At 53.1% G+C, this 16,497-nt stretch overlaps 1 protein-coding gene across 1 annotated transcript; it reads right to left on the reverse strand.

The window, feature by feature from the left end:
• Positions 1 to 2,694: 2,694 nt before the first annotated feature.
• HPCAL4 (hippocalcin like 4) lies at positions 2,695 to 15,001 on the reverse strand. The gene is made up of 4 exons (XM_044237900.1): positions 14,842 to 15,001; positions 8,862 to 9,031; positions 8,460 to 8,675; positions 2,695 to 6,728 (listed from the first exon to the last, which is right to left on the reverse strand). The coding sequence occupies exons 1-4, from the start codon at positions 14,999 to 15,001 to the stop codon at positions 6,531 to 6,533; spliced, it is 744 nt and encodes a 247-aa protein (XP_044093835.1). The 3' UTR covers positions 2,695 to 6,530.
• Positions 15,002 to 16,497: the final 1,496 nt, after the last annotated feature.

Raw genomic sequence — 16,497 nt, forward strand, 5'->3', positions numbered from 1 at the left:
GTTTGAATTGGGTTTTGTTCCTTTGAAACCAAAAATCTCAACCAATCTAGATGGACATGACTAAGCCTCTGTCTAAGGATCCTGTCTGACTCTGGGTTCAGTTCCTTTAAGAATTCTCCCTAGATCCCTCTTTGGAAGGGTTCTAACTCAATCCTAGACTGTTCTTTCCTCTCTATTAGGCTTCTGGCCATTGCCTCTATCTTCTCTGCCACCTCCGACCACGGGCTTGGTGCAGGGGTTCCCTGGCTCTGCATTGCTGAACTTGGGCCAGCGCTTCAAGGTTCAGCTGAACCTGAACCTCAGGGTTCAGCTCTTCTGCAGCTGGATAAGCCGGGAACACACCCTTCTGCACATGACTCCAGGATCTCCGCACCTGAACTGCTCATCTGGCCAGCCCTGCCCCAGCGTGCCTGTTGGTTGGTCTTTATCAAGACCTGGGGCAGAAGCTACCTACTCCATGAAGGCTCCCTTCACCCTTCTCTGCTCTCCCCTTCCCCCACACAGAAAGCACAATAAGCAGTAGGCTTGATGTTAGAAGACCCGAGTTCAAGTTGTATTCTTGCCATTCCCTGAGCCTTTATTTCCTTGCCTTTTTTTAAAGCTGGAGACTTGGCTTCCAGTTTCTTTAAACTGGAAACTGGAGCTGACAGGTAATCCCATGGGAAACTGTTTGGTATCTATCATGGACTGTGTTCGAAAGAGGGGTCATTATTTGAGCTTTAGGAAGGCTTTGCAGGGAAGGACATCATTGAGATAGGGAATGGGGGCTCAGGGAGAGGCGATGGCTTGCACACCAGTACAGAAGCATGAAAGATGCCTTAGGGAAATGGAGGGCAGTATGGGGAGGCCAAGTGCAGGGTGAAGGATGGGGAGGTTGGAGAGGTAGGGGAAGAAAAGGCTTTGGAGGTCAACAGGTGGCAAGCAGATCCTGTAGGACCTTGAGGGACTCTCTCTCTCTTTTTTAAAGATTTTATTTATTTATTTAAGAGAGAAAGAGGAGGAGCAGGGGCTAGGGAGAGTGAGAAGCAGACTCCCCACTGAGCAGGGAGCCCAATGCAGGACTCAATCCCAGGACCCTGGGATCATGACCTGAGCCCAAGGCAGATGCTTAGCCGACTGGGTCACCCAGGCCTTAAGGGACTTTTAGGAAGCTTATCACACTCACACTGAGGGAAGAGTGGAGATTTCGGAGAGTTGACACTGTCAGACTTGCGCTTCAGGAAGATCACTCTGATTTCTGGGGACACCTGGATGGCATGGAGGGCAAGCCTGAAAGCAGGAGGCAGACCAACCTGTGTCAGAGGTGCTGAAGGCCAGGAGGGTACTTTTCAGGATGTAACCCAGGACCCGGATCTGTGCACCCCAATAGGTAGGGAACAAGCCTCCCGATTCCCCCAGCAAGGCTTCAGCTGGGAATAGCAGCCCCAAGTTCTCAGGCTCTTGAGTCACCTCCGGAGGTTTATGGCTGCCCTGAGGGCAGGTCAGCCTCCTTCCTCTGTCCTAATTGCTTCCTGCCAAGGAAGCTGGCCCCCTCCAAGCGTCCTTGAGAAAATCCTTGTTAATGCAATTGAGTGTTTCAGGAGCAAGCAGTCCCCTCCAGCTGCCACTGCCCCCAGCTCCCTGCAACAAGCAGTCCCTCTCTGGCCACTGTGCTGGGTGGGGGTGGGAGTTGGTATTCTAAGAAAAACACGTCAACACCAACTCCAACACCAACTCCGTTCCAGAAGGTCTCAGGGCCTGGGCTGGTCTCCTTGGGGACGGCGGAACAGGTAACACACTGCACCCTCCACCAGCAGGGCAGGTGGGACTGAAATTCAAGATATGCTTCACTTGCCAAGCCATGCACCATGGCATGACAAGGCTGTGTTTATTCAGAAGAACGGGTATACTTTTTCATTAGGCCAAAGGTGCCATCCACTGGCCCAGCTGTGTTCTTATGAGGCTGTTTACACCCAGAAGGGGTGTCTTTTCCTAATTTGCACAAAAGGCATCATATAGCTTAATTAATTGTAATCCTGGCTCCTGGCCTTTCTCCCCACTCCCCACTATTCACTCCTTGGGGCTCTATGACGCCTTCCACTGGACGGAGGGAGAAACTACATCCAATGCTGTCTGCCATTGGCTCCCTTCTGGGGAAACTGCTCCGCCCACCAGCCCACGTTTCAGCACCTGGTGTGGTCATTGATGAATGGACCAAGGGCTCCCACCATAAGCCAAGCTCAACCAGTCAGATTCTTTTGCTTGAGAACTGAAACTAACTGGTGCAGTGGGGACTTGTCCCCTGCTAGGAAGTCTTGATACAGAGTTGGGGATGCAGCCGCTTTTGCAGAGAAACCAAGGAAGTCTGAAGAGAAACCGAGGAAAAGAACACAGCTGCAAATATTGCCGAGGGGAGGAGAGCCTGAGAGGCCCAGAAAGGAGAAGGGTGAGGCCCTATTGTCAGTTCCAGTCCTTCTGAGGCCAAGCCATTCTTGATTTTCCCTCTTCAGGGCCCCTTGTAATCTGCTCACCCCTTTCTCTGAACTAGCTCAAGTGGGTCTCTGTTCCACATAACCAGAGTCCTTGCTAGAACAAGGCCCTCAGGCCCAAGGAGGTTCCTGAGGCACCCCCACTGTTGAGCTCCCTCCAGGCTTCTTCTCCCCCTGTCTTGTATCCTAGGGCTACCTCAGCTTACAGAAGAGCAAGAGCCCTCAGCATGGTCACACCTTTATTCACGGTCAGTGACAAACACACCATACAGCACAGGGTTGAACAGTGAAGACAGTCTCTGCAGCCACAGCCAGGAGCAGCACATGTGGAAGGGACAGGGGCCACACTAGAGAATGAGTTGGGATGCCCCCCCTCTGGCACCCAGGTCCCCCTTCCCCCCAGGCCTCCACACCCCCACAGCCTCCACCAAGTAGGAAGGGCCATATGCCCTGGGAGGCCCAGTTCTGCCCCACCTTCTGGCAAAGGTAAAAGAAAAACCTTGAAAATTTCAGAAAGAAAATTCCATATTTTTCTGAGACTTCTTCACAATTACAGGATTTGAAGGATTTTTTTTTCAAAAATGATAAATAAAATACATAAGAACTATATTCTTTCTTCCACAGTGATCTCTAAAGTCAGAACAAAACCTCACCCAGGGCAGATCTTCAGGAAAATTGTTGTTTTAGTAAATTTTTGTGTAAAAATATCTACAGTGTCAGCTTACTGCCCTGTGTAGAAACCCCAGCTGTTCTCTCATTCTCTTTCCTTTCTCTTCCCTTGCCTCCTTCTCTCTCTCTCTCTCTCTCTCTCTCTGCAGCAGGATGAATTTCTACCTCTAGAAACTGTCAGTAAAAGATTAAGTGCCTTTGCTTATGGGCTTCCATCTTCTTAACTTTTGATTTCAAGGTTAAGTTATAGAACCCTGACTACAGCTGAAAGGACCAGAGCAGCCATCGGAAGTGGACCTTGCTGATGGTTTTTAGAGATAAGAAATAAGCGGCTCATCAGTTAGTCCAAAAGGATGAAGGACAGAATGCAGTTAGGAGGTAGATTCTAAAACCTTTTAATTCATATATATTCAGACTTGCTGCAAGAAGATATAAAACTTCAAAAGGAGAGTTTGAATATATCATTGTTTTCACTCTCTGTATATTTTTGTGTCTCTGTCAGTCATAATTCAATGTCTCCATGTGCTCTATGGCAAGTCCCTGAGAGCTGGCACGGAGATCAGAGGCCTGCCTCTCCTCTCAAGGGAGGGCCAGTGCTCTACCACAGGATCCCCTGAGCACACAGTCCCTGGGACATCCAGGAGCATGTGGGAGCAAGATCTGGCCTGCCTGTGTCTCTTCTCATCAACAAGATGTTGGTCTCGGTTCCCAGCCTGGCTTTATGTGTTCACACCGCTGGGTGTGAATCTTTGGCCATGGGATATGTCCAAATCTTGGTGATCAAACATGCTCTCACAGATAGGACTTGCCCACCTGCTGCAGAAAAACAGAAACAGTTCTCTTAGGGAGGAATATGGTGGTAAAGATAGAGCAAGATGCTTCCAGGGTGCTGAGTCAGAGGCATCCCAGGACAGCACTGACCCGTTGGCAGAGCTGCCCAGAAGCAGACAACAAGATGCTCGAAAATGTCAGGAGTTCAACCAAGATCCTATTTCTTTTTGGAAGACCACTGCCTCAGAAACTTCTTAGCAGGAAGCTTGTCAAAGACCAAAACTAACTTAGTTTGCCCCACAGTCAACTTGGTATGACTCGGAGTCAGAGAGATGAGAAGGGAGAGACTCTGAAAGACGAAACCCTCTTAAAGCCTTGGGTTCAAGTCCTGGCCTGTGCCACCCTCCTTGCACAAGGGCAGCCTCCCTTTCTGTGCCTCACTTCCCAAGTCTGGAGAAAGGGAATGAAAATCTCTGTTTCCCCAGGCCAGAGGATACAGTGTGATCGAATAGATCAAGCAAGCCTCTGAAAGCTGTGAAGTTCTGTGCGATTGTAAATCAGGTTAGATTCAACATTTGGGGGATGGGAACCCCACTTGGTAAAAAGTCTGGCAGTCTCAGCTCAGCCAAGCTGTTGAGTATCTATGTATCTGTGGTGCTGACTAGTAGCACAAGATACGCCTAATGACCCACTCCTCAGAGCAATGGAACATTCCTTGAGGCATTACTGGATAAAAACCTGCTGGTTCCTGCCTGAGGATGTAAATTCCCAGCCTCACCACATGGCTGGTCATAGGCATAAGACAGAAAGAGAGTGGCAACTAAGTGGCCTTGCTACCTTCAAGGGCAGCAAGAAGGAAGGTCCAATAGAGCTTGGGACCAAAGGTCAGCAGCCCCAAGAGCTTCCACTTTCAGAGAGGGAGGACAGGTGAGCCCCCAGAAGAGGCATGCCTTTCCTCTTTCCCGGAGATACAATCCAACCCCGCTGACTCAGCAATCATTCCCTGCTCCTACCCTGGGCTGACAGCACCTGTGTACAAGACTGTTTTCACCAGCAGCTCAAGAGGAAATCTGCCACTGCACATCAAAGCTAATTTCTGATCACAAGTACAGGAGAAAATAAAGTGAAAGGCTTGAAGAAGGAAGATAAGTTTTCTGGCAGTCAAAGCATGCAGCTGTAGAGCTCACTAACCCAAAATCAGAAAAGCAGAAAGCAAAGCCAGTACACCTGGAAGATGATGAATTTACCTGGCACAGTGAGGATTTGGGGTTAGGAAGAGCCTTGCAAATGGAGCACGTCCCCAGCACTTGAGACATTTGGTCCATAAATGCAGTCTGGCAACCTAAACAGTGGCTGGGTGTTTCTCTTCTAGCTCCTTCTGCTCCGGTAGCAGAAAGAACAAGCCCATCCTTGAAACAAGACCAAATCCAGAAAGGAACTACCAAGATGTAGGAGATACACTTGTCTCACTCTTAGCAAACCTTGTTTTTTTCTGTTTCCGCAGTCAGCATCCAGCCAGAGCAAGTGCACGATGAGAGAGCTGCCCACCGAGTTGAAAAAGGTCATGAAAAAGGAAGCAGCAGAAGCTGCTGATGGTGATGCCTCAGGACTTAGTCTGATAAGAGGTGTTATTTGGTAAGTTTGCTGGTATTTTCCCTCATTTTTTCTCAGCTCTCCCTCCCCACCACTCCCCAAGTTAGAATTTTCTATATTCATTTAATCATTTTACAAGAAACCAAGTAATATAAAGTATGTTTTAATATCCTAAACTAATAAAATGACTTTAGCTCTTTTAAAGGGTACTAAAAAAATAAGTATTACACAAATATCAGTGTTTCTTAAACCTTCCACTCACAACTGTTCCTAGACTTCTGAATACCTTTCATTTCATCCCTCTGCAGCTCCGGGTGGAGGTGAGCTGAAGGTATTTCATGGTTCCTTTCAAACTAACTGGCCTCAGCACACCCGCTGCTCAGCTGTGTGCCATGCTCCCATCTGAGACTCTGACCACTGGACGTTTGCCTCTCTTCCCTTATGAGCTTCCAGAGGGCACAGAATGTGTCTTGTAAACTACCATAACCTTAGCACCCAGAGATGCCTGGCATTGAACAGGTGCTCAATAAACGTTAGGTGAAGAAAGGACTGAACGAACGCTCCACAGGCTGGGGCCGGAGGGGCCAGGTAGAGTCAAGGGGGCAGGGCAGAGACCACCTTCAAGGAATTTAGGTCCTCAGCAAAGGACAGACCCACTTTGGCCCTTTAACTGGGATCTGTGAGATCACATCTTGTAAAGCGTAATCCCAGGAGAACAGAATTTCAAAGCAGACCTGCAGCCCCCCTTCCTCGATCCTGCCTCTTGGGGCAAAAGTCATCTCCCTAATGCCCAGAGGATGCTGGTTCTGGGCCAAGACGGGGTGGGGCTAGACCACAGAATACCCGAGGATCTGTCTCTTTTCCAGGGTGAGGTGTTCCCTCAAGGATCTCAACTGAGGGGAGCAAGGGCTTGGGCAGAGGGGTGGGTGGGCCAGAGAGTGAGGCTAGAGTACCCCTCCCCCTGAGAGGTCATCAGGTTGGGAGGTGGCCACGCCCCTCCTGGCCAGGGGCCCTGCCCCTCACCAGCCTCTACTTCTGCATGTCACACTGCAGCAGCAGCACAATGGACGGGTCACTCTTGGCCGCCTCCTTGAACTCCTCCAGTGTGATCTGGTCGTCCTTATCCTGGTCCATCTTCTTGAAGATCTTGTCCACACGCTGCTGGGGTGTGAGCCCATCCTGGTTCATGCGCATCATGATCACGGTGCCCACCATCTTGTAGATAGCCTGGTGGGGGTGGGGGGCAAGGGGGGAACTGTGAACACTCACAGTGGGCAGGAATGATCTGGGGTGAATGAAGGGGGTTGGGGATGGGCAGGGAGAACATGGGAAATGGCAAGGATACTGGAAGGTGATGTGTGGTCATTAAGACTGAATATGTAATGGGTATCTCATACCACACATGTCTACCACCCATCTCTTCACCTCCAGCCTGCTCTTCCCCCAGCATTCCCAGTCTCAGTAAATAGAAAATTCATCCTTCTGGTTCAGACCAAAAACCCTGATGCCATTCTTGGCTCTCTCTCATGTCCAATCTTTCCGCAACTCTTGCAAGCTCAAATCTCGCAACAGGTCCCATATCCAATCACTTCCGCTGCTTCCCCAGAGTTGCTGTTTCCATCAGCTCCTGACTGGCCTGCCGTGGATGCCTCCTAACTGGTCTCCTTGCTTCTGCCTTCCTGCGCCCTTAGTCTGTTCTCCACGCAGAGAACAGAGCACTGTAAATGGCTTCCCATCTCACTCAGAATAAAGTCAAATCTCTACGACAGACTGTGAGATGCTAAGTGATTGGGTTCCTGGCTGCCTACCTAACCGCTTCCTACCACGCTCCCCTCACTCACTTCTCTCGTACCACTCTTGCCTCCTGGCTACTCTTGAACACTGCAAACATAATCTCACCTCGGTGTCTTTGCATTTACTGTTCCCTCTGCATAGAACACTGTTCCCCCAGGCATTTACATGATTAGCTCCCTCACCTTATTCAGGTTGATGCTCAAATTTCACCCCATAGACTTCTCCATTGCTCTCACTCTCCTTACTCAGCTTCCCCTATCTTCTTCGTAACACTTACTTCTTGACATAGCACAGGTTGTTTTCTTGTTTTAAAACCTTCTCACTGTTTTGGGGTGCCTCAGTGGCTTAGTCAGTTGGGTGACAGCTTTTGGCTCATGTTGTGGTCCCAGGATCCTGGGATGGAGCCCTGCATCAGGCTCCCTGCTTGGAGGGGGTCTGTGTCTCCCTCTCCTCCCTGCTTGTGCGCTCTCTGGCTCTCTCTCGCTCTATCAAATAACATCTTTTTTAAAAAATAAAATAAAATCTTCTCACTATAGAATGAGTGTCCTAATAAAACAGAACTTTGCCTGGACACGGTAGGCACTCAATACATATTTGTTGAAAAAATAATGAATTAGAAACTTGGGCTCTGAAGTCAAGAGTGCTTGGATTTGACTCAAGAACCATTACACTACGGGGGCGCCTGGGTGGCTCAGTGGGTTAAGCCTCTGCCTTCGGCTCAGGTCATGATCCCAGGGTCCTGGGATCGAGTCCCACATCGGGCTCTCTGCTCAGCAGGGAGCCTGCTTCCCTTCCTCTCTCTCTGCCTGCCTCTCTGCCTGCTTGTGATCTCTGTCTGTCAAATAAATAAATAAAAATTTAAAAAAAAAAAAGAACCATTACACTACGTTTCCTCCTATGTAAAATGGGGTTTCTGTCAGTACCTACTCCATAGGGTTGCTGGGTAAAGCACTTAGCACAAGGCTTGTCCTACACTGCGCACCCAACCAATGCCAGTTAGCCACTGGGTCCTGGCAGGCGGGAGGCGGGGACAGGTGGAGTCAGCCAGGACACTCCTGAGGCCCGACAGTAGGGTGCCTGGGGAGGGCTGGAGAGGACCCGCCACGAAAATAGGAGGGGCATCACCCCAGCACAACCTGGCCTCCCGCATCCACCCCCGCGCACCTCGATGATCTCCAGCATCTCCAGGCGCGTGATGCGCCCGTCGCCGTCTAGGTCGTACATCTCGAAGGCCCAGTTCAGTTTCTGCTCGAAGCTGCCGCGAGAGGTGACCGAAAGGGCACAGATGAACTCCCGGAAGTCGATGGTACCGTCGCCGTTCTTGTCGAAGGTGCGGAAAGCATGCTGCGCAAACTTGGACGCGTCGCCATAGGGAAAGAACTGAGGAGTGAACCGAGCGTTGGGACGAATCCACAGCCTCGCTGTCTCTGCGGGTCTCCGCGATTGCGTGGCCCCGCCCCCTGGCCGTCCGGCGAGCTCCCTAGATGGACTGACCCCGCCCACACCCGCCTGCCCCGCCCTCTGGGGGGTTCCCTGGCCCCGCCTCCGGCCTCCCTGCCCGCCCACCTTGATGTACAGCTGCTGGAATTCCTCCAGGTTGAGGATGCCGCTGGGGCAGTCCTTCAGGAAGCCCTTGTACCACTGCTTCAGCTCCTGTTCGCTGAACTCGGTGTTCTGAACCAGGTCCTCCAGCACCTCTGGGGCCAGCTTGCTGTTGGTCTTCCCCATGGCAGGGCCTGGGGGACATGGGCTCCCTCAGTTTGGTTCAGGGCAAGGCCCTCACCTCAGCAGCTGTCCCCCAAGTCCCCAGAGGACAGGGTTCCCTTTCTCCACAACGACCCCTCCCATAACAGACCTCACGTTCCCACCGCCAGGATCCCTCCTTCCACAGCAGGGTGGGTCCTCTCCTGTCATCACTACCTTCAACAAGCTCACTTTCCTACAACTAGGCCCTGTCCTTCACACTCCTCCCCATAGGAGGTCCCGTCTCCCTTCCCCCATCGAACTCCCCCATAGCAGGACTTCTTCTTCCCACAGCAGCCCCTCCTCTCTCCTCACACAAGTTTCCTCTCCACCCCCGGGTCTCAGATCCCCACCTTCTCCCCGACCAGACCAGCGCGGATGCCTCAGTCTTCATCCTCCTTCTCCTGTGTACACCTGGCAAAGCACCCCACACCCTGTGAAAGTCTTAATCCTCTCCTTGCTCTTTAGAGCTTTCGGCCCCTGGTCCCCACCCGCCTCTACAGGCTCTTCTCTGCCCCGGGACCTGAGGAAGGTCCCTCGTGTATCCCCCTGGCACCATCTCCCAAGTTCTTCCTCAAGGCTTTCAGGGCCATCCCAGCAGGAAGCTTCTCTCTCTCCTTCCTCTGTACAAAGAGAAGTCCTAGCTGATAGCACTGACGACCTTGACTCATCCTGCTTTTCATTAGTCATTCATTCCCTGAGCCTTTACTGAGGCTGACTGTGTGTGCCAGGTCCCGTGCCAGTGATGGGGATAAAGGAAATATGGGCCAGCCTTCAATAACTCATAATTGGGTCAAAGAGGTAGCTGGCTGATTGTGAAGGCCCTTCAATCCCTGCCAAGGAGCTTGGCTTATACCCGTAGGGATTTTTTTTTTTTAAGATTTTATTTATTTATTTGACAGACAGAGATCACAAGTAGGCAGAGAGGCAGGCAGAGAGAGAGGAGGAAGCTCCCCACGGAGCAGACAGTCTGTTGTGGGGCTCGATCCCAGGACCCTGGGATCATGACCTGAGCAGAAGGCAGAGCCACCCAGGTGCCCCCCCCATAGGGATTTTAAAGCAAAGGCTAGGAACATAGCACTCAGTCCACAAACACAGAATGCTTATGTGGCAGATCCTGAACTAGATGCTGGGATGAGAGAAAAGGAATGCATTTAGGAATTTTTCCTTTGGCTACAATGTACAAGATGGCCTGAGTGGGGGCAAGTAGAGAGCAGAGAGAGGCAAGCTGCATAGTTCAGGCAAGAGATGGTGACACTAGGGAAGAGGCTGTGGAGTCACATAGATGGATGGAGATGTGTTAGGAGGGGCATCAGCAGGGCTTGGTGACCGAATGTGGGGGTGAGAGGGACAGAGAAGTTGAGGCAGATGCTTAGATTTGGGGCTGAATGGAGAAGTGGTAGTGTTGAGAAGCAGGTTCGGGGAGGATGAAAAGTCAGTCCCCCACAGGAACAGAAGCCCCTTCATGTGGCCTGTGACAGAGGCAGTTTTTGCAGAGAGGTACAGGACCTCCCCAGGATGCATCAGGAGTGAGGCCCTGCCAGGGCCTCAAGGTGGGCACTCTTGTCTGACCTCCATGGGAGGAATATCCCTCCAGGGCCTGAGTTTCCTAGGACATGACCCTGGAGGTAACTTTGACCTGTCTAGCCTTTTTGGAAGGGCATTAGACCCCGGCCGCAGGGTAGCCTGTCATAAAGATACCTTGGAAAAGGAAACCATCAGGTTAGCAGAAGGAATTCCACATCCATAGCCCACGGCCTGTCAGTGTGGCTTCTAATCCTTACTGCTAGGAGTGCCCCAAACAACCAGACCTGAGCTGGGTCTCTGTCACACCCTCTCCCTTGCTCCATGGCTTCAAGTTAGTCATAGGATATCTCTGGGCCTCCTCCACTGGGCCACAGGAAGATCAAGCAGCAACGGGAGTAACAACATCCTCCCCCGCTCACCACCCCCAGAGCATAAGGACTCCTCCATGCTCCCGGGGGGGAAGAGAGAAGCCGGTGGGGAGGGAGGTATGCTATCTTAGGAACCTGGAATGTGCCATCTAAAATAGCCACATTAGGTGCAAGGATGACTCTTGGACACCTACGGGCAGAAGAAGACAGGTTTCCCCCTCTGTTGATCCATTCCCAAGTCCAAAACACACTGAAGTCTTGGGGTATAGTCAAGGAAGCTGGAGAACCCAGAGAGACAGGTGTCCAGTAGGGGAAGTGAAATCTCTCTAGCATGCTCCCGGGGGACATGCCCGAGTGTCTGTGTAAGGGGCTGGATGTGGGTGGGAGCACGTCATTTTATGAGATTGCGTATCTGTCAGAGCACGTGTGTGTGTGTGTACGTGTGTGTATCATGGTGTCTGTGTGGCTTTTCTTTCACCCTTTTCCTCCTCCCTGTCTTGTGCTCCCTTCCCACAATTCTCTATGTCCTGGGGTCACATTCCCAGCCCAAATCGAGTCCCAGGCTTACTGGAGACTATATCTCCCTCTTCATTTCCTCTATTTTTCTTACATTGCCAGTCAAAGTTGGCAGTCCCTTCAAGATATCCCCTTATTTTAGTGGAAACTGGAACCCCGAGAAAGGAGAAAACACTCAGAGTTACACAGCCGGTCAGTAGAAGAATCCAGATGAGCACCCAGGCGGAGTCCATGCCACCTGCCTGGACCACCCTCTCCAAATCATGGCTACTCTTGTCCAGTACAGACTTTCCCCACTCCTGCCTGCCTTCTGGGAAAACCCTAGCTCTGATCTCCCTCTTGGCTCCAGGGGGACCATCTCACCAAGCTTCAGGCCATCATATCTGACATCTGGGAAACATCCATCCCTTGGAATGGCCCAACATCTCCTCTGACTCCGCTCATCTACAATCAGACACTCGCAACCTGTGGCCATCTTCCCTCTCCATCAGCCCTTCCTTCCTTCCCTCCCTTGTCCCAGGGCCGAAATGCAATCTTAGTTACCTTTAGTTTCCCCTCTTCCTTTTCCCTAGGTCCAGCTGGCACCAAGTCTTGTTGTTCTTTCTTTTCAAGTGTTTCTAGAACCTTCACCATGTCTTCTCTCTCCCCATAGTCAGGGCCAGGGGCACAGCTGACAGGCTGAGGTCCTACACTGCAGCCTAAGGTATGCCCATGGGCTCAGGGGTCTCAGAGGGAGTGCCTTTCTTCTGACTTCCGTGTTCTGAGACAATGTCATATCTGGTTTTGCCCAGAAAATATAGGCTAGAGGTGGACATGCCCATTAGACCCCTCACACTCTAGAATCCTCTAGAATCTGGCATCATGGTGCCCACCTGTCTAGCCTTACCTCCCACTGCTCCCCTCACAACTATATGGTTTCCAGTTAGTCTTCACTCAGCCAGGACCTACGTCCCTATTGCATAGCTGCTTTCCCTTCCCCTAATATCCCTTCCTCCCATCTGGGCTAATGCAGCTCTCCTCAGCCTTCAGGCCTGGCTGAAGCCCACTTCCTTATAATCAGCCTCTCCCAGCCTGGACAGTGGACAGTCAACAGCATGGATTCAGCATTTGAGGGCTGTGAAAGTGAGCCCCACAAGTGTGTAGACTCCAGAACTCTCTGACCCTCACGCGGTGCTCTAGAATTCCAGAATGGAACTTGATTTGGAAGAGTTTGGAAGAGATCTTCGTATTAAGCCTTGGCCCAAGCCAAAAAAAAAAGTCCTTTAAGCCTTTTTCTCAATGGCAAAGAGCTTATCCCCTCCCCCTATAGCTAAGTCCTCTTCGGGGCAACTCAGAGAGTGAGAAAAACATTTTTCCCATCATTGAGGTTTACCCTCTTGTAGCTGCCCCACACCGGTCCTGCTCTCCCCTCTGTGTCTGCACAGAACTGCCTGCAGAGACCCAAAGGCCATGTCTGGAACACGGAGATGTTCAATCAATGTCCTTTGGTGGGTTCCATGAGAGGAGCAGAACCCCCTTCTTCCTCCTCGGAATGGCGTTGGGCTTTCTAGTTTATCTGTGTTCTCCTGCCATTGCACCCACTTCAGAGACCATGGAACCCCGACCCGGGAAAGGAAGGGTTCGCCCAAGGCCAACCACAGTAGCAAGGTAAAGGCCTTGGGGGCATGGAGTGTTCTGTTGGAGCTGTGGCCCTGCTGGACATGGGCAGGCTTCTTGCCTACTGCTTGCGGGCTGCCCTTCAGCCGTGAAGGAGATGGCATTGCCTCATACACAAAGCCACGGCCCCTTTGTGCTCAGAGGCTTCTTCCAGAGGGCAGAGCTCGGGGTCCTGAGTTTCAAATGAGGAAGAGGCGGTGAGGGTGGGAGGGATTGAGGGAGGCAATAATCCCACATCCTCACCCAGCTTCAGAGGAGCTGGTGCTGAGACGGTTGCCATAGTGACAACAGCTCCCTGGTCAGGAGATTTTCTCTTTCCTCTCCTCCCTTTGCTCTTCTCCAAGCAGCAGCCATAGCGGCAGCAGCCAGGTCCTCTCCCTGTCCTTAATGAGGGGCAGGGCATGATAAACAAGATGTGGGCCATAGTGACCACCTCCACCGCAGAACTGTCCATGCCACATGGGCTGGTGGTCTGGGAGGAACTCCCAACAGCTGAGAAGGGGTCTGGGCCTGGAGAACATGTGGGAGGGGGAGGCCTGAGTAAGAAACAAGTCCCCTTGGTGAGGACTAACGCCACTCAGGCCTCTTCTCTGAAATGCCCTAACGGTTCACGGCAAGTGTGAAACGGTCCCATTTGCTCATAATCAGCCACAGAACCAGAGCATGTCAGGGTTGGAAGGCTGTTCAAGACCATCTCATCCAGTCCACCCTCTGTCCTGCCCCTTCCCCATTTCATGAAGGATCAGAGAGGGAAGTGGCTTGGCCAAAGGCAAACAGCAGCTGAGGCAAAGGCAAGATTTAACCCATCTCTTCTGCCTTCCAGATTCAGGCCACCTTAGGGAAAGGAGTGACACAGTCCACATGGAGCTTTGGCAGGTCCTCGCGGAACAGCGGGAAGATAGCAGAGCAGGAGTGACTGGGCGCAAGAAGGCCAGAGAGGATCCAAATTAGAAGTGTTTGAGAAGTAGAGTGAGAGAACTTGGTGCCTGTCAGGAGTGAGGGGAAAAGGGAAGTCTGGGACCTTGGCAACACTGATGGACAGGTGTGCTGGGAGGTGGTGCCCCTGGTTCATCCTCAGCCAGGATGAAAGAAGCCAAGCATGGGACTTCTCCTAGCCCTGGGACCATCGTGGGGTGGTTCTGCTGATTAGAGAATGTGAGGAGGAGAACTGGGGGAGGGGGACGCTTCTTTCCTCTTCCAGATATGCTGTGAGCTCCGGCAGCTTGAAGGGAGGTGGGGACAGTCGGAGGGGACAGTGTGAAGTGGGAGTAGGCTCTCTGTGGAGGTGGAAGCTGTCTTTGGGGGCAGCGGCCTTGTGGCCTGAAGTGCACAGGGAGCTGCTGGGGGGATGTGTGGGTGGGGGCTATCTGTGGAGGTAGGAGGTTGCCATGATGCTGGGCAAATTACCCATCTCCAAAGGAGAAGGGTGATTGATGCCTCCTCAAGCACCAGCAACACCACACCCCCAGGTGTGTATGTGTGAGTCAGCTGGGGGGCCAGAGCAGTGGGTGTTCTTACCTGAGCTGGGGGTAAGGAGGCGGCTGGGCCCCCTTCCCTGGGACCCATGGGGCCTGGACTGGGGTGGGAGTCCCCTGCCCAGGGGCGGCCCTCCAGATGCTGCCGCCTATGGGGGGAACCAGGGGTCAAGGATGAATGAGGGGAGCAGGAGAGGAGAATGGGAAGGGAGAGTAGAGGGGGAGGGGACAAGGGCCTCTACCCGGCCCCGCCCGCGTTACCTGAGGCCGCTCGCCGGGTCGCAGGATGGCTCTGAGCCTCGGCGGGCCGCGGGGACCGAGACTGGCTCGCGGACTGGCGGCCGGGCTCTCCGAGGTCCGTACCGGAGCCGCCTCCCAGCTCTTGTATCACTCTGTCTCTCGGAGGCGACAGGATTTGCATAAGCCCCGCCTCATCCCGAGCAGATCGGACGTTGATTGGCTCCGCTGGGGCGGAGTGGCAGGCGGGGTTTCAGGTGGGGACTGTACGACCAGTGAGGCCCCGCAGCCGGAGCGCGCCCCGCCCGCCCGCGCTGACCTTCTCCGACTTGCGAGGAAGGGGGAGGGCTGTGCTCCCAGCGGTACCCCACCCTAGGGTTCAGACCCCGGGCCGCACGCAGTCTGGGGCGAAAAGTGATGATTGAAGTGGATTCGCAAAAACAACCGCACGGTTGCTGTGGAAACGGGAGAGCCACAGCCGAGTCTCTAAGTCTTCCCTCCCAGGGCCCCAGACGGGGGTGGGGATGGAAGAGAGGATGAGTCACAAGATGTGACCCCTCCATGTCCCACCCGAAATCGGAGGAGGGCGACGAGGAGCTGCGGAGTAGCTGAGTGGGGGAGGGAAGTGTTGGGGTGGTCGGCTTCGTGCCCCCACGCCTTCGCGCCGCCTCCGCAACACACCCACTGCGCTGCCGCCGTGGGACTGCGCCGAGAGCGCAGCACGGATGGCGAAGCGCCCCACTTCTACCTGGCCCCAGGCTCCTCGTGCTTTCCCTACAGCCCTTAATTCCGATCCTCTCCAGACAGGCCTTGCTTGGTGCTCATGGACCCCCAACAGGCCTCTCGGGATCGCCTCCAGAAAGTCCCTCTGCCTACCCCATGGACCCTCCTTTCCCCACCCTCCCATCTCCCCGTCCCGCAGACGGAGCCGGTCCCCAGACGCCGCCAGTCTCCGGCCTCGGATGTTGACACAAACCCGTGGCGGTTTACACTGAGTGGGTCTGGAAGGTTTCAGGGCCGCGGGAACACCTTTTCCCTGAACTTGGGGGTCTCCCCAAAGCCCGGCCAGGTTGCCCTAGCTGCTCTGGCAGCTGAGAGCTCCTGAACCAAGGCGGTGGGAAGGGACTCTTTTATTCCAAACTGGGGTTGGGGGGGGGGGCGCTGAAGGGCGGGGGATAGGAGAGGGTATCTCTCAGACTGGGCCATGTGCGGGGGAGGGACTTCGAAACATCTGTCAAAAAAGTGAGGCGGGGCTTCTGGAGATTGGTCGAATGGGAGTTGGGATACTAAAGATGGGGGGGGAGGCGGGGCTTCCGCCGAAGGAGCAAAAGTTGAAGTGAGCCGGGTGATGGGGGATGAGGACAGGTCAGCCAAGGCTGATCTTCAAAATTCCTGGACCAGGCTCCGTGGGGGAGGAACCGGAGGATATTTTTTTTAGGAACCCATTTAGGTCCCATTCCCTCTGGAACTCTGGAATTTTGCAGTCCCATTCTTCGGGCTGCAGGCTAAGGCGGGCCCAAGGCCTGTGGTTCTCTATTTACAATCAGTCTGGAAGTATTTTGATGTTTTTCTCAACCAGCTCAGCTGTACCAGGCCTGGGGACTGAATTTCAGCCCGGGCAGCATGACTTTATTTCATATAAGTCATTAGCAACAGAGTTGGGATACCCATCCAGGTCTG

Source organism: Neovison vison, chromosome 2 (assembly GCF_020171115.1).
Source record: "Neovison vison isolate M4711 chromosome 2, ASM_NN_V1, whole genome shotgun sequence".
In the NCBI taxonomy this organism is placed as follows: Eukaryota; Metazoa; Chordata; class Mammalia; order Carnivora; family Mustelidae; genus Neogale; species Neogale vison.

Coding starts and splice junctions, on each gene's coding strand:
- HPCAL4 (XM_044237900.1), bottom strand. CDS start 15,001: ATGCAAATCCTGTCGCCTCCGAGAGACAGAGTGATACAAGAGCTGGGA. Junction 8,676..8,861: donor TCCAGCAGCTGTACATCAAG/GTGGGCGGGCAG, acceptor TTCACTCCTCAG/TTCTTTCCCTATGGCGACGC. Junction 6,729..8,459: donor AGATGCTGGAGATCATCGAG/GTGCGCGGGGGT, acceptor CACCCCCACCAG/GCTATCTACAAGATGGTGGG.